This window comes from Manacus vitellinus, unplaced genomic scaffold, assembly GCF_001715985.3.
Source record: "Manacus vitellinus isolate BGI_N305 unplaced genomic scaffold, ASM171598v3 scaffold_14_pilon, whole genome shotgun sequence".
NCBI classification, from domain to species: domain Eukaryota; kingdom Metazoa; phylum Chordata; class Aves; order Passeriformes; family Pipridae; genus Manacus; species Manacus vitellinus.
This window is the reverse complement of record NW_021939063.1, coordinates 11,623,337-11,646,045: the sequence shown is the minus strand read 5'-3', so window position 1 is coordinate 11,646,045 and position 22,709 is coordinate 11,623,337. Positions and strand designations below refer to the sequence as shown.

Here is a 22,709-nt window from a genome sequence, read left to right as displayed (position 1 = left end):
GTTCAGAGGAAGCTTGAGCACACTTTGGAGCTCACTCATCTTTTAGAAAGACTGCTATTGCTACTTTCAGCTGGCCAAGCTGACTTTCCTCTCGAGTAGCTGCAGGTTTTCTTCCTCTGCTCACAGGGGAACTGTTCAGGCTGCACCACTTGTCCTCCCTTCAAGCAGACAAAGATTTGTGAGAGGCAATATATACAGAACAGGAATCCTGCCATCACAAGAATTCAGCTGTCACATGAGACTCAGAAAAGATGGTAGCTCAGCAGTATTGACCTTATCATCCAAATTTAAGGCCCTTTGAGCAGTTGACAGCTGCTTTTCAGCTTTGTGTACAGCATCTTGGGACTCTAATAATCCACTGGGACTGGACTTGGCTGCTCTTGGGAGCCAGTCAGACAAGCAAGGGGTGTTTCCAGGCCCAGTTGAGGGTAATTTAAATAGCTCAAGGGAGTGCTGGGAGCAGGAGCAGCCAGGCAGGGGGTAGCACGGCAGTTTGCAGGGCAGTTGGCACGACAGTTTGCCCGGCAGTTTGTGCAGGCACAGCGAGCAGGAAGGGCACGGCCATTCTGCCAGCTCTTGCTGGTGGGTTTTGTGATAGGTGTGGAAGGGGTTTCATGGTTTTTGTTTGGCTGGTTTGGTTTTTTGGTGTTTTGAGTTTTGTTCCCTCCCCCCAACTTGACTAGATCCAGCAATGGTTTACAAACGATCAAAAGCCATTGCTGCTGCAGCTGCTGCCAGCAGGAGAGTGCTGACCCAGGCAGAACCCCCCAGGGAGGACACAGCAGTCCAGGTCACCAGCTGCAGGGACTGTCTGAGCCTGGCATTAGCACCAGAGGACAGTGCAAAAGACACCCTCATAAGGTGCGATCAGGTGAATGATCTGCTCTGTTCAGTGGCAGAGACTAAGGAAGAAGTGGAAAGGCTAAGGAGTATTAGGGAGAGTGAAAGGGCACAGTCTTAAGCTGTGCCAGGGGAGGTTTAGGTTAGACATTAGGAAGATGTTCTTTACAGAGGGAGTGATTGGGTGTTGGAATGGGCTGCCCAGGGACGTGGTAGAGTCACCGTCCCTGGAGGTATTTGAGAAGAGACTGGATGTGGCATCAGTGCCATGGTCTAGTAGACAAGATGATGTGAGGTGAAAGGTTGGACTTGATCTCAGAGGTCTTTTCCAACCTAGTTGATTCTGTGATTTAGGTCTATAGCCATGCAGAAAGGCATATAGAGCATGATACATACCAGTAAAATTAAGATGCAAAAATGTCTTTTGCGGGCTAAATTTCACACTGCTGGATCAAGAGTGGGTTTAAGCACATGCAAAGGCAAATTGAGGCTGAAGAGTTTGGAACAGATCTACAGTATACAAGGGGTTGGTTTCAGCCCCTTAGGCTAAGACTTTTCACTGCAGCAATAATTTTGGCTTATTTGCTCTTGTTTGGTTTGTTTGCTTTTGTTTGTTTTTTTTTTTCTCTGAAGCACTTTTTCTTGAATGTTCCCAGCAGCCCTTTAGCGTTCAGCAGGCAGAAAACCCAAAGACTACAGCTGTGCTTTCAGCTTGTTCCAAGAACTCCACTTGGTTGAAGCTAAATTACAATGTTTTGTAAAACTGGAATATCCTCTCTTGGTTGCATTCCTCATAAAAACCAAAGTGACATGCCAAGAAGCCCAAAAGACTAAAACCAAACAAGCACATTCTAAAATAACCCTGTCTGCTACTAAAGCAGTAGCAGCACATGCTGTTCTGTACCTTGAAGCTGCTGAGCAGCTGTAACTGTGAAAATGCAGAATCAAGCCACCCTTTCCAAGCTCCCATATGACAGTAACAACCATCTCTCACTCCACCCTTCATCCCTAAAGAGCACATCAGGCAAGAGCCCTTTCTAGCACACAAAGCAGATGGGGTCAGGAAGAGAGGCCAGCTAGGTAATCTCTTCAGGTTCAACATATGGCCTGCACTCATCTTTTTCTTCGTAATGGTAGCTAGAAGCTGCTACTGTTGTCAAGATTTAGAAAGCCCTTTTCCTTTAATAACTGGAAAGTCACATTAAGAAGCCTGCCTTTAAGGCACAGAGGTTCCTCTCAACTCCTCAAATATGTGGTTATACCTGATTTACAGTTGACAGTGAGAATCTTATTTTGCCTCCCCTGTTAATAGGCACCATAACATCTAACAACACAATCATATGCTACTTCTTTACAGGTATACAGAACACACACATAGGGGGTCAGAATTCAAGTTGCACAGGTAACTGCAAAACTGGCATTTTCTAACTTTGACTTCTTGTTTTTCAATCTAAATAACTGTATTAGTGCAGGAGAATTCTACACATAATTATATAGATTGTAATAGTAGAGTGAGGAATTGGGACCCCATTGAGCTGGCATTATTCAAACATACAAAAGATGGCCTTCCTGAAATCCACAGCAGGACTTTCAAACTCTCCCAGAACAACCACTCTTTATACATGACTCAGTGACAGAACGTGGTGGTATTGTACAGAAAGTGTTTTTATGGCTCTGAAGCTTCCCTAGTCAGAAAAATCTCATATTAATCTCTTAGTCATCTTGAACAAAATTGCTTAATTTCTCAATGATAATGATCATAGAGTCATAGAATTGTTTAGGGTGGAAAAGATCTTTAAGATCATCCAGTCCAACCACTAACCTGGTGCTGCCAAGCCCGCCACTAAACCAAGTGCCTAAGATCCACATCCACACATCTTTTATATCCCTCCAGGGATGGTGACTCAACCACTTCCCTTTATCAGCCTTTTGAGATTTGTACCCACTAACTTTAGACTTTTTCATAATATTGCTGAGAAAAAGACAACTATGGTGGCACTATGGAAACACAGTGATGTGTCATAACCATAATTGCTCTGAAGTCACACAACTTCTATCAGAGATGACAGGAGAACAAGCCTGTTAGAAGCTGCCAAACAATTGTTTTAAGGAAGCAGCTTCCTCAAACAGCAGCCAATAAAGAGGTTAGAAAGCAAGATGTGAACTAGCTGATGAAAATCATAATTCTAAAATAACAGTGGCTTTATGTTTAGAGGTTGTTATACAAGTCAATGGAACTGGAATAGGAAGTGCAATAGGAAGACGTCACCCAGTGATACCACGTGGCCATTCCTGGACAACAGTGAACCTGACATGACATTTATTAGTAGTGGATAATGCATCTGCGCTGTTCCTTTCTCCTAGAAAGAAATTAGGGTAGCAGCTCTATGTAGCAGAAGAGTTTAAGTGTGCCTAAACTTGTGACTCTTTGCATTTATAATGAAAAAAAAAAATGGTTATAAGCACTGGAGATTTAGAAAGAGCTGAGCACAGTTGGAAGGAAGAAGAAAAAAAGAAGAAAGGTGTCCATGAGGCTAGGATTATTTAAAATCACCAGATCTGGAACTTTAGTCTGTTTGCATCTCAATTCCCTACACAGACTACTTGTTAAATACACAATCTTTTTCAACAGCAATAACAAAAATCATATAAGTAAATAGGCAGAGATAGAGTGGCAAAGGACAGATGGGCAGGGCCTTAACATTCAACAAATATGCCCAAGTTCTTTAATGTCCATGAAACACTAAACTCCTGATCTGTAGCTCTGGATATAAATCCAGAATAATTCTACTGAGGTTTTAGATTTGGAGAGGTTTAGTGCATACTGAAAACATCCTTAAATGTGCATGTTTTGTTAAGGAAAAAAGCAAAGGTTAAACAGAACACAATTCATATTGACACTAGGGGTTGGCAGTCCAAAGGGCAGAATCATGTTTGTGATTCCAGGGCATGCCTGTGCCTCCTGATAGGGTTGATCAGTCATCAGATCAGTCTGTATCCTGTGAAAGTGACTTTAACTACACAAGGAATATCGGACTCATTTTAGTACCTGCTCCATGAAATCCTCCACAAAGGTACAGCTTCCCTTCCACACAACCTGCACTGGTAGAGTTTGTTCGTAAGGACAGAAGAGGAGAAGGCATAGGAGGTCCATCTCTCCAAAAGTCTCCATCAGGGTTATAAATCTCCACTGCATCAAGACATTTCCGAGTCTGTCCTCTGTCATAACCAAGGCACCCAATTCCTCCTGCAAAATATATGTAGGTCAAATGTAGTCCCACGTTCTCCTGAAAAATACATTGCTGGCTGCATTTTCTGTTTACACATTCTCATCTCCCTCTCTTTTCCTTTTGCAGCTCCAGAAGTTTGTGAGAAGGTAAACTCAAAGCAGAAGCTACTGTGTATTATCTACAGACACCGAAGCAAGATCCTTTTTGAAGTCTTGTATCCAAATAAGGACAAGCAGCATGTCTTCAAAACACAAAGGTATTTTGTTTTGTTTTCTCCCCTTATAGTAGAAATTGTCAATTACTTGTTCTGTTTGCTGGACAAATTGTAATGGATCAAAAACTATTTTTCAAATACCCTCAGTGGATTTGACCCTCACACATGTTAACCAACAATCATTTCCCTTTGTTGGTTAGTTTTCCTCAATAAAAGAAAAATATAACACCTATTTCTTAAGGCAAATCGACTTCCAGAAACACAGGAATGCCTATACACAGGAATGCCAACCAAGTTATATGCAACAGTATTACTGTGGAAGGGTTAATTAAGGTGCTTGAAGGCAGTGTGCAGGATTAAAACAAATCCCAGTTTTCTTTGGCTGGGACATACTGCAACAGGCTGCAGATATACCTGAAATATAAGTGTGTGCTGGAAACACTAAAAAAATCAGTGTAAACACTGTCTTCCCAAATCCCTTCAAGCGATCAAATCCAGATTTTGAATTCACAGCCTTTGGTTCTCCAGAATTAATATGCTGACGTACCCACACAGGTTTTCCATCTGTGCCAATGGACACAATACCCGTAATGAGCACTGATGGTGTGCTGAAGGGGTTCTTTTGTGCATGTGTGTGTATGTGACCACTTTTAAATACAAAATGACTGCAATATGCAAGCAATTTCCACATGAAGGCTAGCATCCCAGATACACGTGTAGGACTGCTCAGTTGTGGAAATCCAAAGTGCATTGTGTGGCATGTAATTATGCCCTTGCATATGTAAAAGGAAGCGACTGCAAGTGCAACCTGTGCAAGGCTGGTGCAGCTGCTTTTAAAATATATTGCCCCTAGAATGCTGTTAAGCTGGTCTGTCAGAGAAAACAGCCCCTAGTGGTGCTCCAAGTTTTACTTGCACATGGTTTTCCCTCTACATCTTAAAACTGTGTTATTTTTTATAACCTTTTTGCATTCTCCAAAGGTGTTTGCAAGAGGGAACTACGTATAAATGGGGACCACAATGCTCCAAACACTGTATTTCTGATCTCTATTTTAGAGTCAGGTAAAGATAAAATCAGTTAATCCTGAGCAGCAAAAGTAAAACCAAATTCAGTGTTCTTTATCATCAACAGGAAGTTTTCCTCTGGCTGAAGTTAGCAATATTTGATTTTGTTCAATATTTGAATTTGGAAACCTTAACTGAGTTGGGTTTTGAGCTCCTTTTCCATGCACATAAAATCTTTACTTGCCTCAATACCTACCAGCAAGGTCCTAGCAGTTTGGTACCCCTTAGTGTTTGCTTGAACTAGGCTGGCATCCATATGCACTTGGTATTAGCTTAACACCCTCAACTAAGCAGTATTTGCTCTGATGGGCTCCTCCTCTGAGGCTTGATTCACCTAAGAGACCTGAGGTAGGGATTAATTGTGGTCATGGAATTTTGCTAATCATTTCCATGCCAAAAAGGGAAGCATCACCCCACTTAGCCTTTCTCATGATGGAGTCTCACTGAGCTGTTCCTTGGGGCTATTTAGAAACAAAAATAATTTTCAGACTTCAGATGTTTACTTATTGTATTGTTCTCTATGAAAAAAGCATTATCCTCTTCTATGTAGTCTTTGCCACTACTCCTTAATGACTTATAAGAGAGGTGCTACTCTTAGGACAGGACACTATTCTCCTAAATTTATCAAGGGAACTTTTAAGAGCTAATAAAAATGTTTAACTGATAAGTATTTAATTGATTGCTTATCTCACAGGCTTTCTGATTCTACAGCATCCATTGGTATAATCAAAGATTACAGAATGCAAGACAATTTGCTACCAGGGCATGTACAGTCTACAGAGTGCAGTGTAATGCAGAGAGGATTCTCAAGGCAGTTTTAACTGGGAACTAATAGTGTTAAAGCTCCCCACAGGCTAATTTGACCCCTTCAAAAGACAGCTTTGTGGTGCCAAAACCAGATTGCTGCTGGTTATCAAGCTGGGTTTTTTAAAATGAGCCCAGGTGTTACTGTACCCCACTGAAGAATATGCACTCACCCACCCACAAGAAAAGTCTTCATTTGAAAAATGAAAGAGCTTCTTGTTCAATCAGAGGAATGAATGGCACCAGTTAGGGAATGCATGCAGCGTGTCAAAAAACAATAGTTCTGCTGATTGCCTCAATATTTCAGCAGGGAGGGGAAGGTGAACAAAATAGCCCAGAACTCTTCTAGGAGGATAATAGCTGCTTATTTCTTCATGTATTTTTATAGTAATTTTCTAAATAGAGTAACTGTAGGGCAAGGTAACCTCAGAAAGAACACAAATAATCAGGTACAAAACTGATACAGCAGTCAGTGGCTTTTCGCAAAAAAAAATCCCAACCGTTACTTGTAAATGAAGACATTCAGCTGCTAGTCCAGGGGAGCCATCAGCAAACATTTTTCATATATAGCCATTAGGAAAGTAATTTTCCAGGGCCTATTAAAGCATCTTTTAAATAAATTTCAGAGCAACCATATTCTCAAGCACTTATGAAACCTTCATTGGATAGTTTAAGCAACTTATATTTAACCTCCTTTATTCCTGCCATTATCAGAGACAGCCCTGAATACACAAAATATCTCCCTTTTATGTAAACCCTGCACAGCTATTTCAGCTAAATTAAATTTTATATTCAATTTACAAGGGCAAAGCTCAGTTCTCAGAAAAAAAAAAAAAGGAAAAATCAGAGCAGAATAAAGTTTAATTTTCAAGCTTAGAAAAATAGCAATCTGAAAAACAAGAAATCAAGAACCTCAACTCCTCTTGTAAAGCAATTCTAACATTAAAATATTGTTCACAAGGAATATGAGGATATTAGGCTCTATGAGCTCTGTTTTGCTGTGTTCACAGATGCACTAGCTGAGAAGTGCTCCTCTGAGACAATATAATTTTTCCTCTATGGAAACTGATGTCTCAGGACTCTTTCCAAAGAAATTAATACACAAATCAGGAAAAAAAAAAATCTCAAATTTAAATCAATTCACATTGACAACCAACTGGAGGAATATCACTTTTACCAGGCTATTCATCATGTACAATGTAGAATTTAAATTGGCAGAAAAAAAAAAGCTTTCTGTGTCAGACAACTCAGGCCACTTTCTGATCCATCACTGAAGACTGCAGATAACCCTGTTCCACAGGCTTCTTCATTTAGATTTAGGAAACCATTAAGAGGGCAAGTGGAGACGTAGAGAATTACAGTTAAGACCACTAAGATTGTCTTATCTCATATTCTCTGGGTAAAGCAGCAGAACAACTGAGCTCATACTCCTACAGGAACCTCTACATGAAATGAGGGTAAGCTTTAGGAAGCTAAGGCAGGGTGCAGAAAGAGGACAGAGGTGCTTAGGTCATTTGAGGAAGACTCTTGTACCAAATGACCTGTCAGCAGTGCATGGTATACTTGCAATTGTACCTTAAACCACCCAGAGCTATAGATAGGGTCATTTAAACACACCTGCTGTGGTCACGGCCTCCTGGGAGCCCCAGCAGGTGTGCCAAGGGCAGCAGGGGCTATTTCCATGGCCATGGTCTGGAATTTATGCTGGGGAGGGTCCCTCATTAACCCACATTCACAAACAGAGTAGGTGAATTCAACACCACCTGGCTTAGTTCCCTGCATAAAGCCCAGTTACATGTCCTTTGTGCAGGGGAGATGGATTTCTCACTTGGAGTTTCGAACATTTTTGTCATTTTCACATTGATCACACAAGAGGATTTAATCACAGAGCTCAGACTTCTCCTCCTGTCCCTTCCAAATGCACCCTTTCAACACTTTAAGCTTTTTACATTATGCATTTTCCCTAGGAGATATTTCAGATGCCACCGAAGGACTAAAAAAGCCAGTGAAGCCACCTTTGTGTTCCCAAATCCATTAATGCTTGAGAGCTTTCTATATCACGCTCGGATGAGTCTGCAATCAAACACACTTTCAAGGGCACTCTGTAAGCAGTGATTCTAATGGACTTTAAATTTAACATGAAGCTCCATTAGTAAAATAAATATATAAATAAAATACATGATCTTTATTAAGAAATCAGGATTGAGAAGACAAGTCTTTGATGCAGGAAGGCAAGGCGGGGTAGGTGATGTGATTAGTACATCTTCAGAATCTCAATGAGGCACAGTTCTGTGCTGTGCTCTACCCACACACTGCTCATAGCTGGCTGAAGGCAAAGCACACAGTTTTGGCTCAGGTCAGCTGCATCCCTGGCCCCACGCTCGTCTGAGAACACCAAAGGCAATTTGATCCACATCGGCTCTAATAACAGCACACCCTTCCAGCACTTAAGGGGAAATATCTATAAAAGATGGTGAAGTGGTAAAGAGTCACTGGTAATGATTAGTTCAGCAGGTGCAAAGGCAATATTTCTATAGGAGTGAGCCTGACATGCAGCTGAGCTACAACTTATAGGGAACATTCCTACCCACGTGCACCCAAGTGACTTCACCAATGTCACTGATACTTGTAAAAGCAGGCACAGAGCAATTGCACTTCTAAGGCACATCCACACCAAACTCTTTTGCAATGAAATTTCCCAGGCAACTGGGTGCAACAAGGATAATTTTCTTTCCTACAGGAAAACCACACAGCTCCAAGTCTAGATTGCTCTTTGCATAGACAGAACCGCTGACCAAAAGTACACCTACAAGGTGGTTTGGGGTCCAGATAGAACTGAAAAGAGCTCTCTATTGAGACTTGGCAGCAGATTTCATACCACTTTACTTGGTTCCCCTACTAACAGGCACCTGAAGTTAGACTACAGTACAGTCTCTCAGCCAGAGCAATATACCAGAGAACAACTAGAGCAAAGCTGTTTTCAAAAGGAAGGTGACTCAGGTAACAAACTCACCATCAGGACACAGCTCCACGGACAGGCAATTGCAGAAGGTCCCACCAGCAGCTGTCAGGCAAAGACAAGGCTACAAGGAAGCACTGACTTCCCAGGCCTGTGTTTAAATGGTGCTCCTGGACCTATGGGCAGAGGGCGTGGGTGGAGGCCCCAGGTGATGCTGATCAAGATGATCAAGACCTATTAGTGCCCTCAGGGCACAGACATTGTTATTCTTTATCATATAGTCAAGTCCTCAGATCATAATACCAAGGAATGTGTGTTCTTACTACTGCCTCTGAATTTTTATCAAAGGAACCTGGGGAATGGGTAAAAAAAAAAAAAAGAAGTAATTCTCCAACAAGCAAATGAAATCCAGCTTTGCCTCCTGTAAAATAATTCACTATTAAATCGATCTCTGGAATGCACAATGGATTTAATAGTGCTAATCTCTTAGGTAACGTTTCCCTTCATTAACAGCACTCAAGCTGAGTCTCAGCAGTTGCATTTCTCTCTCTCTCTCCCTGCAAAGCGGGGCTGCATAGCTAGTTTCTCAGAGAATGAGGGAGCCATAAAGCCCTGGCAGGCACATCCAAAGATGAAACCGAGGAGCACTGTCATTCTTTACTAACCCAGAGCACAGCAGATGAGGTAATGCAGCTTGTAGAAGACGTGAGGGCAAAAGATTGATTAGAAGCAGGGCTGAAAAAAACCCAGATGATTGTCTTCCTAAACATGGCCAGTGTTTTGGATCCAGCTCCATTTCTCATGAATTGCCTTTTTCTGATTTCTTTTGATAGTCTCAAAGGGTGTAGAGAGCATTTCTGATCTAATCTATCAGACCAATTTTTTGCCTGTTTTTGTTCCTCCCTGCACACTAAGGAGGCTGTTGCACAGGTATAACAGAGCAGAATCAGGCCCATAAGCTGCTACTTGTCACAAGTCCAAAGCATATTTATAAATAGACAGGTTTATTTTTGAAGAAGTTGTTATTCAAATGCACAGTTAATACTCAAGCATGAAAGCTAAAATGTCTCCTTCCAGCCTCTCCCACACACACTTTCTTTTCCAGAGAAACCCCAAAGTACATATTCCAATAAGCATTTTATGATTGAGACATTCAGTATTTAATTGAACTTCATTTGACTGCTTAAAATTTTTGAAAGAAGCTCACAACAAGAACACAGGGAGAAAAAAACCAAGTTGTAAGAGGTGGGATGCCAGGCTGAGGAGGATAACTGAAAATTCTTTGGTTTCTAAATCTTCCCTAATAGGATTTCTCATTTAAATCCTTCTATACATTCTTATTTATAAGGTAGAAATTATATAATGATAAAAGCAACATATGGTTAAGGATGTCATGGTGATACAACATCTTTTACCAGTGACCTGTATTTCAGAGACAGGGGTTCTACTGAGTGTGTTTCAACATGAAGTAATGAATATGGCATTCAGATGGATTCATTTGGATAAATTTTCCTAATTTGTATGTTGGCTGTGATAAGTTTTCAGAGACCTGGCTGGAAAGGATGTTTTTTTAAGGGAGAGATTAAAATGCATGACCTTAAATAAAGCCCTCCCATCTGGTTTTCTTCCAAAAGTGTCTCAATTGCCTCTGTCATTAAGAACACAATACTGCTCTTTCTTGGGCTTTCCAACGAATATAGTTATGTTCCTGGGAAAATATGGAGAGAAAGAGCTGAGACCAGTCAAATGAGATGAATAGGAGAAAGGATTTTGAGCCCTAGGAAATGCTGTTCATTTACTTATGAGGATTATGTATGGTGTATAAATAGAATGAGATTCTCTAGGAACATTACACAACAAACAGACAATTACATTGCAGGACTGCTGATTAAGACACGCGGTACAGGTTCCTGAACAATGCTATTACTCAGACCAAAAACTCTAATCTATCTCTCATTTTCCTTCCATCAGTGTGACTCTGGAATAATTCCATTTAAGTCATTAGGGTTTTACATGCTGAAGCTGCAATTAGGCTGGGAAGAGGTTTTGGACAGTGACTACATACTCTCTGTTCTGTGCCAATAGGACTTCTCAGAAATTAACACTTCAAAGGCTAAGCATCAGATTCTGATCTGGGTTAGAATAAAATGAGCCTGACACCACACAGTTGACATTAGCAGACTACTTAGTACAGATTTACACCTGCATGCATGAAAGCAAAAATTGGACTTGTCTGTCAAAGAAACTGCTACTGCACCTTATTCAAAGCTAGCATTACGTATCTTCTTTCTGCTTCATATTTATGATAGAAATTACTTTCATACATCAGGGATATTAGAGAGGATCAACTTTCTCTGCAGTGATTTTTTGTTTCTGTTCTAGAGTCCTCAATGTGCTGACACCTGTATAAGTTATGTAGAAAGACAGAGATCCTTCTGGAAAGAGCTGACACACTTACATCACTTAAGACTTGCTGGAAAAAATTCTCATCTCTCTGCAACACTGCTTTATATACCCAGCTAGAGCTATCTATGTCTTTATTTCATGTTTTTATTTTTGGGAAGCAGGGCTTGGTCCTGAAGACATACTGAAGATATCTCACTTTTACCCTTTCACCTGTTTACTTTTAGCCTCTCTCCCTTTCCTTCCTCTGTCCCCAGCAGCCCCCAGTGGATCTTCTTAGCTGGGTGCAGACTGCAGGAGGCCCGTGGAGACAGTGCACCCCATGAGGAACAAGTATGATATGAGAAGTGGGGGATGCTTGTGGGGATGCCATTCTATGCTTCTGAATGGCCCCTTCACTGCGTGTCCCCTCAGAGGGGACATTAGATGTTCAAGTTCTGTGTATACAGACTTCACCATGGGGAACCCCCATTTGGAGTGAGGAGGGGGATCAATAGCAGTGGTAGAGACTCCACAAAAGTCTCCCTCTCATCTATAGCACAAAAGCTTAGTCATTGTGCCTGAGTGCAGACATCTCTGAGCCACTACATGAGAACAACCTCTCCTTTTAAGAATGCGTCTTTTTGCACAAATCACCCTTGACAGCATCTTTCTAGACTCCCAGAGTGCTCAACACCCTTTATGAAGCAGGGTGATGTCCAAAGGATCCACAGCTTTGAGGAGCCTGCTACGCTTTTACTGCCCTCATGACAGTTGCTATTCTTTGCTCTGTCACTGTCAACCTCTGTTCTTTCCATTGCCATTCTCTCCTGAATGTCATCTGCATGATCAAGTACCACATCAGCCAGATTAAGAACATTTTCACTGCTTTCCTTTCAATGTCACTAATCTCCCATTCACCTGGCTGGGGTTACCATCACAATTCTTTCCAAAGGAAAACTGGACCCACCCGACAGCCCAGCAGCCTGACAACTCACAAGGTAACAAGAATTTGTCACCATGGATAAACTGTGGAATGTTGCTTTTCTGTGTGAGGTTCTAATTACGGTTGGCAAGTGTGAGTTTACAGCTGGATATGAGGCCATGTGTGATAGCAGCAGAGTAAGATGTCAATGTCATGACTGTATCACTGTTTCCAAACAAAGTTTGTTTGGAAATTGCTCCATCATTTTGAGAAGCCTTGGAAAATGCTTTAATGTCTACCACAGAGTTTTCAGATTGTGATGGTTAGCATTTACCAACTACATTGTCTTCTTAATTTTAACAGATAAATCTCCATTTCCACGCTTACTCTTACAGATGGATTTAAACCAGAATATTCAAAGACAGAATTTGTTAACAAATCATTTTTGGCTCAGTGTCAGGCATGTTTTTCAATTTAAAATATAGTTGTAATATTATTTGATTTCCTAAGAAAACAAGACTTATGCAATTACCCTCACTACATGTGTGTTCTCTATCTGCACTTACATTAGTTTCTTTGCCTTTCATAGCTTTTGTGCCAGTTGCCCAGTTTCGACTAAATTTTGCAGATTGATGGATGTTGAAGTCCTCACGAGGTCTGTGAAAACAGGCAATCAGGAGTTTGCAAAAGCAGCCCAGACCTAGGTCAAAATGTCTTCTCTGCAACTGATATTCCTGCTACCTGATAGTAACTCATTCGTGTCTGCACATGCTGCAGTTACACCTTGAGAAGATGGAGCATCAGAAGGGAGGCAGGCTCAGAAATGTAATGGTAAAAATAGCCCAATCTTTCTCAAAAATCTGCTCCCTGGAGCAGCGTGTGAGCTTAGTTACCCTTGGTATAAATCACAAGCAAGTTTGTCCATTACAGTGAAATTACCCCAGATTTACACTGTCAAAACTGAGAACAAACACTGCCTTTATGAATGCTTAACTAGATTTAGTGGCAAGAGTGAAGGGTCCACTGCAGCAAACTGTTAATCTCAGCATTAAGTGCGTTGGTTCTCTTAGGAATAGGCTGGAATAAGGAGTGCCATGGGAAGGTATGTGAACCAACAAAGTGATGGAGACAGGTCAAGAGCCCGTTACAGCTCATGTGCATATTTGATTGTTAGGAAAGATTTTCTCACACATACACAAAAATTATTGGTATTGGCTAACATGTAAGAAAGAATTCACGTCAGTGTTCAGCTCCCTGAATACAGCAACACTGCCAGCTATAGATACAAAACCAAGGCTTTTTATTTTTTTAACATTAGCAAAATGCTTCTGCAGGTCTGTGAGACCATGAACTTGCCTCAATGCCATTTAAACAGGCACTTTTCAGATTTAATGCTGTGCTTTGTGTTTAATCTGTACATTTCATTACTGTAATTGTTCAGATATGCTTCTTGCTTTGTGAGATTTGAGAGAAGAAAATGGATGCAGTTTTCCCTATTAGCCACTCCTTTTCCCTGTCTCAGTGTCAGGCTTGCTGTGAAGAAGACTGTCAATTTGTTTTATCACATGCATCCCAAGGCGGCTCCTTTTTTTGCTCCCTGACTCTCTTGTGTCATCACAGTGTTCAAGGTCTTGATCTTGGAGCACTGTCTTACTGAAATGCATGAATGCAGCCTTTCTCTTCCCAACTATTCCAGCTGCTTCTTCTGCCCCATTAGAGCATCAATGTCAGTATAAATAATTATATATATTTAACCTTTTACAAAGGATGGAGTTTCCACATTTCTGAAGCACCTTTGAACCTGGGCAGCCAACACTCTTATTATTTAACAGCACACTGACATTCTCTATCACTAACCTTTGACAATAATGATATGATTTTCTGGTTGCAAAACTCTCTTTTCCATATGGGCTCCTTTCACCCTTCCTCCTGGTTGTGACTATGGGCCTCTCTCAAGACACTTAAGAGAAAGAAGTTTCTCTAAAAGAAGACAGATGCAGCATTAAAGCCACTTTTTTCTTCTACTTCAAAGATGCTTTTCTTACATACACCCCCTGCAAAACACTTTCTGTATTACATACAGGGAACAAGCTCTGCTTTATCCACAGTATATAACAACCCAGACAAAAACAGAACACCCCATGCAGGAGGTGTATTATGTTGATAAGACTGTATTTTTTGTTCACTTTGATAAGCTTGTAAGCAGGAATAGTTTGAAGTAGAAGGGATTGAAACGTCCCAAGGTACTGATGAGATTGCTGCCTTCTTCATGTGTGATGCTGCCCATGAGACCACAGGAGCATGGAAGGGTGTGAATCACTCACAGCCCACTTGTGGATTACTGGACTGTATGAGTTTTTCCCTCACTTCTCCAAGAACTTTCCAGTCACACATCTGCCTGTAATCCTTCTCTCTGTTACTTGGACACCTCTCTGACTCCTATTCCCCTTCTAAGATGCCCCTTTTAACTTTTTCCCAATATCTGCAATGCCTTTCTTCTATATCTGCCTTTCCCTGGCTTATATCTTTGTTTTCTCTTCAGAAAAATCCCTTGCTTGCCACCTTCTGAGCTGTTTGCCAGTGTTCATAAACAGGTGATGTTCTCTCTGTTAGCCTGTACATAGGCTGGGATGGGACCAGGAAGAATGGTCTTTGGAAAAAGGGTCCTTTTATGGATTTACTGCAGAACTGAGGAACATGGGTGGGAATCATTTGAGACAAAAGATTTTGGGGTAGGAGATTATTGAACTTTTTCACACGAATCAATATTTTTGGTCAAAATTCTGTTTTGAAACAAAAAAATGGAAAAGATTCAGTCAAAAAATGACAAAATGAGAGATTTAAGTTTTCAAAAGAATGCACTGTGTTGAGGTGGGTGGAAAGGAAAGATTTGTTGAGTTTTATCAGGATATAGAAATAATTTTGGTTTTGATTTGGAGATTCAAATTTTCTTTATCCTTGTGCCATTCTTTCATGGTGCTGAGTATGTTCCTTAGCTGTTCAGTGCTCACTTGTGAAATGAGCCCTTACAAGGCTTCTCTACTCACCTTTTAAAATTCATTACTATTTATAACACACACTGATACCCTAAAGAAAAGTAGCTTAAAAAGTTAAGTATCTTTGTTTCATTAATCCAGAACACTAAACATTCACTTAACTTAAGCTACCTAAATCAAAGCAGGAAGAAATAATGAGGGGAACAGACAACTTTAGAAAAATACCACCCATTTAGTCCAGCGTTCTTTGTCCTACAGTACATAACAAAGGGTGAGATATTTCACTTCACAGAGGCAAACTGCTGGAAAGAAGAAAAAGTCATGGTACTATCTGTTAAAAATCTGTTTCCTCTTACCCAAGACATAAATTTCCCCGCTGACTACGGCTGTGCTGAAGCGGTACTTGGAGTACTTCATTGGAGCTCCTTCCGTCCATTTGTCTTGGCCCGGGTCGTACCGAAACGTTCTGTTACTTAATCGATCCGGCTCATCGTCAGGCAGATCCATCTGTATGAAATATGACAGCCATATAATAATACAACATTTGGAGCCCTCTGCACATGCCTGCATGCAATTAATCACAGCAGACAGCTCGGCAGATAAATAGCATAAACACATCAATTATAGCCGCAGGGGATTGTACTCCCCAGGGTTTAACAGCACCCGTGGCTTGTGGCTGGGAGTCTGCTGTAGAAGGCAAAGGAATAAGTGGGCATCTATATTCTGCAGCAATAAAGCTGAGGGTTTGGGTAATAGCAATACATTCATGGTCCCAGCTCGGGAAGAATGTACCCCTTTCACAAGGCTGCTGTACAGTCTTAATTATAATGAGGGAAAACCAGTCGATCTTTTTTTTTTCTTGCTGAATGTTGAAATTTATTCCCACTGTTACTCAGACCATACCATGAGTCTCAGTGAGGTACTTTCCTGGCCTTTTTCAGGCCTATATAGACACATAACTTATTCTAATAAACATTTGCATGTTTATTTAGTCAGTCTACTCACAGTAATGTTGTTCAACTACTGTGACTTTCATGGTTTTCATAATAAGCTCCTAACCCCCTGCAATATCTTTGCTGCCATAATACTCCTTTTATATTCACTCCTACTCCTCTTGTTCTCTCTAATCTTCTTCCCCCTTCTCTGCCTGTCTCATATGATGCAGGGAACTCAGATTATGTTTTCTGGGTACAACACCCTTGAATGTAAGCAGTGGGATGTGGGGGGAGGATCCAGAAATATTTTGGGTTGAAAGTTTTCACATAGAGAGAGTGAGAAGGAGAGAACTACTTTGCTTGCTTGTGATGGTGTTATATGTGTTCCTGTTTTTCTTCTTATTTTTCTTTCCCAAAAGACCTTTCCAACACTAATGCCATGGACAAGACAGTAGGAGGCAAACTACAGATTAAACATATAGCCCCTTGGTTACTCCCTGTAAGTGCCCAGGGCAAGTTCATTCTCTGTGGTAAGTGTGAAACACTAATTTATTCACTGAAAGGGGGGTAAGCTGTGTGTTTTCCACACAGACTAAGCATATACTTAGGAGCAGGTACCATTTGACATGCTATAAATTCATGTCCAAGCTCATTTTTTGTGGTAACTCTTGCCTCGGAGTGCACCCTGTGATCTTTACGTACAGAAAACATAGCTTTCAGCAGCCCTTCTCTGTGTCTCAAGGGTCTGGAACCTTCCTCTCAGCCTCACCGAATGCTTCCTTCTGCTTTAACAGCCCCCAGTTACCAAGACTGGACTTGCCTGGGTTTCTAACTCTGCTGGCACCAATGAGGCCAGACCAAAGCTGAGCGGAGCAGTGCTAATGTGAGCAGAGCCCTTGCCCTCCTAAGCTGTCATTTGATGTCCTGACTTGACTTTGTCTTGTCTTGTTTCAATTACAAAGCCTGAAAGGGAAGGGAACATGTATTTATCTCTGTCCTGTAATGGGCACGTGCACTCAGGGCACTCTGTCAATGCTGTTAGTGTTTGTTCAGGATCGACAGAACATTCAGTGCTGTTCAAACAGAGGGACAACCCCTGCCTCGGAGAGCTCATTTGCTTTCCCAGTGCAGCTGTGGTATCCCCACATACACAATCGCTGCATCTGACAGGAGGAAGATATATAGTACCAGAAGAATTCAGCACTCTGCAGTGCTGGTCTTAAAGCACTTTTTTGAGAGCTTGAGCTAATTTATTCTGATTTGTTCTGGTGCACCCTAATCTTGCAAAGCTGTGAGTTTTAATCAATTACTGTTAATTTGCCCATCTCAAACCTATTTATATATAAACTCAGACTCCCATGCATTGTTACTGATAGTACTTGTAGGCAGGTATCCAATTTAGGTGTTTTTTTTAAACCATTCTTGGCTCAATATTCCTGACTTGTGCTTCTAAGCCACTTTCCCCTCTCACAACCTGTTCTGGAAAAAAGCTTAACAAAGCTGGTTGTCTGACTTCAACCCCTATCTTTGTTATATGACATATCTTTCAGTTCAAGTTTTTTTTTTTACAGACAGACTATTTCTACATTAAGTGTTTTCATATTTTAATTCTTTAAATAGTGAGATACCCTTGCTCAGTTGCTTCTGTATCAGAAATACTCTCTGATCTTTCTGTTGTCTCCCTGGGGACTCCTGCACTCAAAATATCCAAAGAGATGGAATTCTTGTTAGCCGAATGCATCTCCCTTTTAAATACTTTAATTTATTTCAAGAGGATACAATCCATTGAATTGTGATGACAGTCTGAACATATTGCTGTCAGCAATGAGGATTACAGATGCTCCACTTCATTGTCAAGTAACTGTGGGACCTTATCCTGAACTCTCAAATTTAAACTGCACCAAGCAGTAAATAAAAATGGACTATGCTCTTAAAAAAGATCTTTTGCACTGGGAGCAACTGGAGAGAGCATGCACTGCTCCTGACATCCATCTTCCTTGTAGCACAGTTCTGTATATTTCCTGTACTACCAAACATGTTACCTGTGGCCCTGAAGAAAATTCCTGTAAAAACTTTACATGGCCAAGCAATACAACTGAAACAAATTAATGGTTTGGTTAAAGGACTCTGTTTTCCAGAGAATGCTTTGACTTTTCATTTAAAATGTAATATAATTAAAATCGAATAAATTAACTTTAGTTAACCAAGAAAGCTTCCTGAGAAATTGAGGTGAACTTTAAATGTCATATATAAATCTGTCCCTGAAGTGTACCCGTGTACATGCTTTTTGAAGACAGGGCACAGTTAAAGGTGCCTGTATAATTAAATACCATTATTTATGATTTCTGGAAAAATTAAGAAGATGGTAAATAAGGAATAGAAAGGCTGGAACCCATGATGACACAGGAGATATATTTTAAACTCTTGCTTACTGTGCACATCTCTATAAATAAAGAACTGCCCTTCCTGAAGTTGGTATTTATATCAAGGATGTCACAGATGGATATTGTTCTTCCTCACCCTGTTTGGTTTTCCTACAAAAGACCAAAGGAATGTGAGCAGTTTATTCCTCTGTTATCACTGATGTACTTTTCCCATGCAAGAAGCACTGTAAAATGACACAACGCTGCTTGTTAGTGCACAAACCAAACACAGTAACAGGCACATTTCTCAACCTGTGGTGTCCATCCACCCAGCACGTACAGCTTGTTCTTCACTGTCACCACCACATGGCATGCCAATGGTATTGGAAGAGGTGCCGTGCCTCTCCAGGTGCCTTGCTCCATGGAATACTTCTCCACACAGTTTGTGACCAGATACTGATTTTTCACTTTCATTTGCCCTCCTATTACGTAGAGGTCGTTGTGGACAGTGCCCAGTGCGTAGAGCTCACGGAGCTGAGTGGTGCACAGGCTGTGCCAAAACTGGTTTCCTCGCTGGTGGTATCTGTAGGAAAATCCAGAGTTGTAAATGCCCTGGTTCACTGAAGTCCCATCAGCTTATCTGGAAGCATTACCCCTGTAATCATCAATGTTTGCTCAGACAATATCACAATGGCAAGAGGAGCTTTCTCCTTCACAGAGGAGTTATAAAATTGAGCCCAATGTTAGCAAGATCAAGTATTTTTAGTGTGAGGAATTCTAGGTGTCCTTTCAAAGATATTTGACCCTAATTAAGGTAAGAAGCCCCTTATTTCTGCATGTGGTGCTCAATCACAGTTTCCAATGAAGTTAGTGGGAAGACAGAGAGCTCAACTCTGCTGAAAATAAGGCTACTTCAGCTGACTCGGTATGGATTTATTTCCTTAAAAATTTAGGCATTTGTATTTGAAAATGCTGCCACCATTTTAAAGTTTTATCTTTAATCCAGAAAATGTCTGGTTTTCTTTAAAATAGATGCATCTGAAAAAGACATGAGTAAAAACAGAATGAGGGTTTAGAGATATCAAACATTATCTTTAATCTTTGAAGTGCTATCATCAACATTAACAGAGAATTAAGTTTTCTCTGTCTTACTGGACTCATTGGGTCATTTGCTTGCCTCATTTCCATCTGCCAGTGACCTAGAAAAGTACCACCCTTGGAAAACATTGAGACTTGAGTAAGGAGAATATAAAATCCACATGCATTGATCTAATCAAGCTCATTTAAACAGAGAGAGAAAGAGTAAATCCATAAGAATAAATCCTCTATCTTTCAGGAGAAAATGCATCAAGATTTGGTTGTATGTATATAATTCAGTGATACGAAAATAAATTGTGACAGACTGATTAAGGTAATCAAAATCTCTGGTAAAAAATAATTTCAAGGAAAGAACGCTTTGTCTAATGGACTTTTTTTTTTTTGTCCCCAGAAACATTATTTAGATTTAAAATTTTTAAATAATCAGGGATTTTCTGACAGAAGGTACACACCTATAAATTTCAATGTTCCTGGTCTTTTGTCTAGACATTTTGACGGCGCTTGCCTCTCCTGCCACAATGATATCATTTTTCTCAGTGACAACACCAGTACAAACACATCCTAAACCCTCTCCATACTTTGGAGAGGAAATGAAGTAAGTCTTTCGTGTTGCAGGAGCGTAACAAAAACTGGCATCAGCATAGCTACCATGTCTGGACCTAATACCAAGGGAATTGTTGCCGATGCAGAGCAAGAGATCAGTGGTTTCCATGCCATATCGCAGGCTGAGGGAAGGGTGGTTGGATAGTTTGATGGTTTTCAGTGCTTCCTCAAACATGTCATTGCATTCTGAATTGCACAGAATCATTGTGTTCCTTTTCCGGGCTTCCACAAGAAAGGAAGGGCTGATGAGTACCAGTCTCACTTGCTTGAGGAGCTCAATAAGGTGTTCCGAACGTGACTTTCTGCTGTGCTTGACCCATCTAATGACGAGGTCCAGAATGCTCTCCTCCCTGGAAATATTCAGATCATCTGACTTTATGAGAGCCATCAGCTGCTGGAATTCAATCTCTAATATTTCTTCCTGCAAGCTCACCTCAGCAAAATGCTGATACAAGTATTTCCGTGCTTGGTCACACAAATCTTCTGCCCCGATGTGGTTCGCAAAGTAGTAGATGCCCAGACAGTTGGAAGCATCCATGTGGTCCATCATGTACTTCTGGCACATGTTGCAAACATCTTCCATCTGCATGAAATACGCGGCCAGTGCGACAGTCTGCACGTTGTGGTTCGTGAGGAGCAAATCCGCACTGTACATGTAGTGGAGGATCGTGGACACGCTCTCTGCAGAGATGTCATACAGCACCACCTCTCTCTGCGTGCATTCAACCAAGCCACAGGTGAACATGGCTTTGAAATAGGGACTGAAGGCAGCCAGCACCACCTTATGGCAGGGGAATTTCTCACCTTCTGCAATGAGCACAACATCAATTATTTGTGTCGATTCCTTCATTCTCTTTACTTGTTCTAATAAAGTCAAGCTGTGGTGCTGCTTCCTTTTCTCCTCAGCCTTGTGATCCATGGTTGACCTTCAAACTTCCTCTCTTTAGATATCCTCAGAATTCAAGGTCTTCATAGGGAATGTTTCTAGAAATAGAAGCATAACACTGTCAATAGGAACAAATTATTGGGCAAATGAATATTGCTGTTAATATCTAAAGATAGTCATTCTGTAGGGTGTGATATAAATCAGAAATGCACAAAAAGTATGTAAAATTATGGCGAGGTCTCAGGTTCAATATCTCCAAGAAAAAATATAAGAAAAATCAACACTTCTAATGACCTTCAGTATTCAATACCTAACCCCAAGTTTTGTGATTATTTAAAGACAATTATAGACTTCCTTTCAAAGCAGTCATTTTCAATTGCCTTCTCCCTCCTTTCACTGTTGCTGATCCAGAGCCTGTTAAAATTGAGGGAAAGATTTCCCCTGACTTTAATGAACTCTAGATCAGTCCATTAGTCCCTTGGCTATTCAAGTTTTGTCTCTTAGGCACCTGAAGAACATTAGTCCTTGCTTAGTGCTGAAAGTACCTCGTGTTTCCAACAGGCCCTTGGGTGAGACTGCTGCAATGGGGCATCCACAGTGTTCACAGCATCTCTCAAACTAGGAGTTATGTCTAAGCAGATATTTCAGAAAAGAGTTTGACAAGATTAAAAAATGGAAAAACATTAGACATGTTTCTCTATTTTTCCCAGTGATCTACACCTCTACAAAGCAGGTGGGAAATAAATAGTACCACCCAGTTCCCTGGCACTTCACAGAGCCATAAGTGGATGTGTGGATATTTAATATTCTGCCTTACAGCAGGCTTGGGTACCAGTTTGCAGAACAGTTTTGATGCAAAAGCCCTGTACTTACAGCCTTGCAAAGCAGTCAGGAAGCTGCTGCCTCACTTTACCAATGGATTTGTCTGTGTCCCATCACTCCCCATTTCACCAGTAGCTTCTCCCCAGGCTCCAAGCTGAGAGAGCCAAGACAATGGTTTGGGCAGAGACAGCTTTCAGCCCCAAAGGATGGTGGCAAATTGGCAGGAAGCAGCTTGGTCCCATTGGCCAGATTCCTTACTCTTTCACACCAAAGCATAGGTCACTGGTTTCTGCAGAGTTGCTACTGGTTTCCTTTGGGATAAACAAAGGGTCAATAAATGGGGTCCAGCTTTTGAGCTGTACTCCTGCTTCTCAGTGGGATGTTTATGTGCTGCAAATTCACAGAGCTGTGGTTCTACTTACTGCAAGCTCAAAGGAGATTTTTAATTAAATTGTAATTATTCACACATTCCCTCCAGTTTTATTTATGGGGAAAAAATAAGGAATTCCATGGTCCTATTTATGTGTGGGTTTTGGGGGGTTTTTTTGAGTGGGAGATACTGTAGTGAACCTCTTTGCCTTTCAGATA

General features: G+C 41.0%; 2 protein-coding genes across 4 annotated transcripts in view; one reads left to right on the top strand and one right to left on the bottom strand.

Moving 5' to 3' along the window:
• The window catches only part of KBTBD12 (kelch repeat and BTB domain containing 12), a 41,383-nt gene that overhangs the window by 11,534 nt on the left and 7,140 nt on the right, over positions 1-22,709 (bottom strand). For both annotated transcript variants that reach the window (XM_008925300.3, XM_018068464.2), the window contains exons 2-5: positions 20,263-21,397; positions 19,025-19,295; positions 15,771-15,921; positions 3,890-4,087 (exon numbers count right to left, since the gene is read on the bottom strand). In XM_008925300.3, the coding sequence (XP_008923548.2) occupies positions 3,890-4,087; positions 15,771-15,921; positions 19,025-19,295; positions 20,263-21,332 (1,690 nt within the window). In that variant the 5' untranslated portion in view covers positions 21,333-21,397. The remainder of the gene's footprint in view (positions 1-3,889; positions 4,088-15,770; positions 15,922-19,024; positions 19,296-20,262; positions 21,398-22,709) is intronic.
• Positions 3,806-22,709, top strand: part of MGLL (monoglyceride lipase) — a 103,137-nt gene continuing 84,233 nt past the window's right edge. Inside the window, exons 1-2 of one of the 2 annotated variants that reach the window (XM_018068466.3) lie at positions 3,806-3,914; positions 4,197-4,326. In XM_018068466.3, the coding sequence (XP_017923955.1) occupies positions 4,308-4,326 (19 nt within the window). In that variant the 5' untranslated portion in view covers positions 3,806-3,914; positions 4,197-4,307. Of the gene's footprint in view, positions 4,101-4,196; positions 4,327-22,709 lie in introns of both variants that reach the window. The other variant, XM_018068465.3, reaches the window with a different exon arrangement.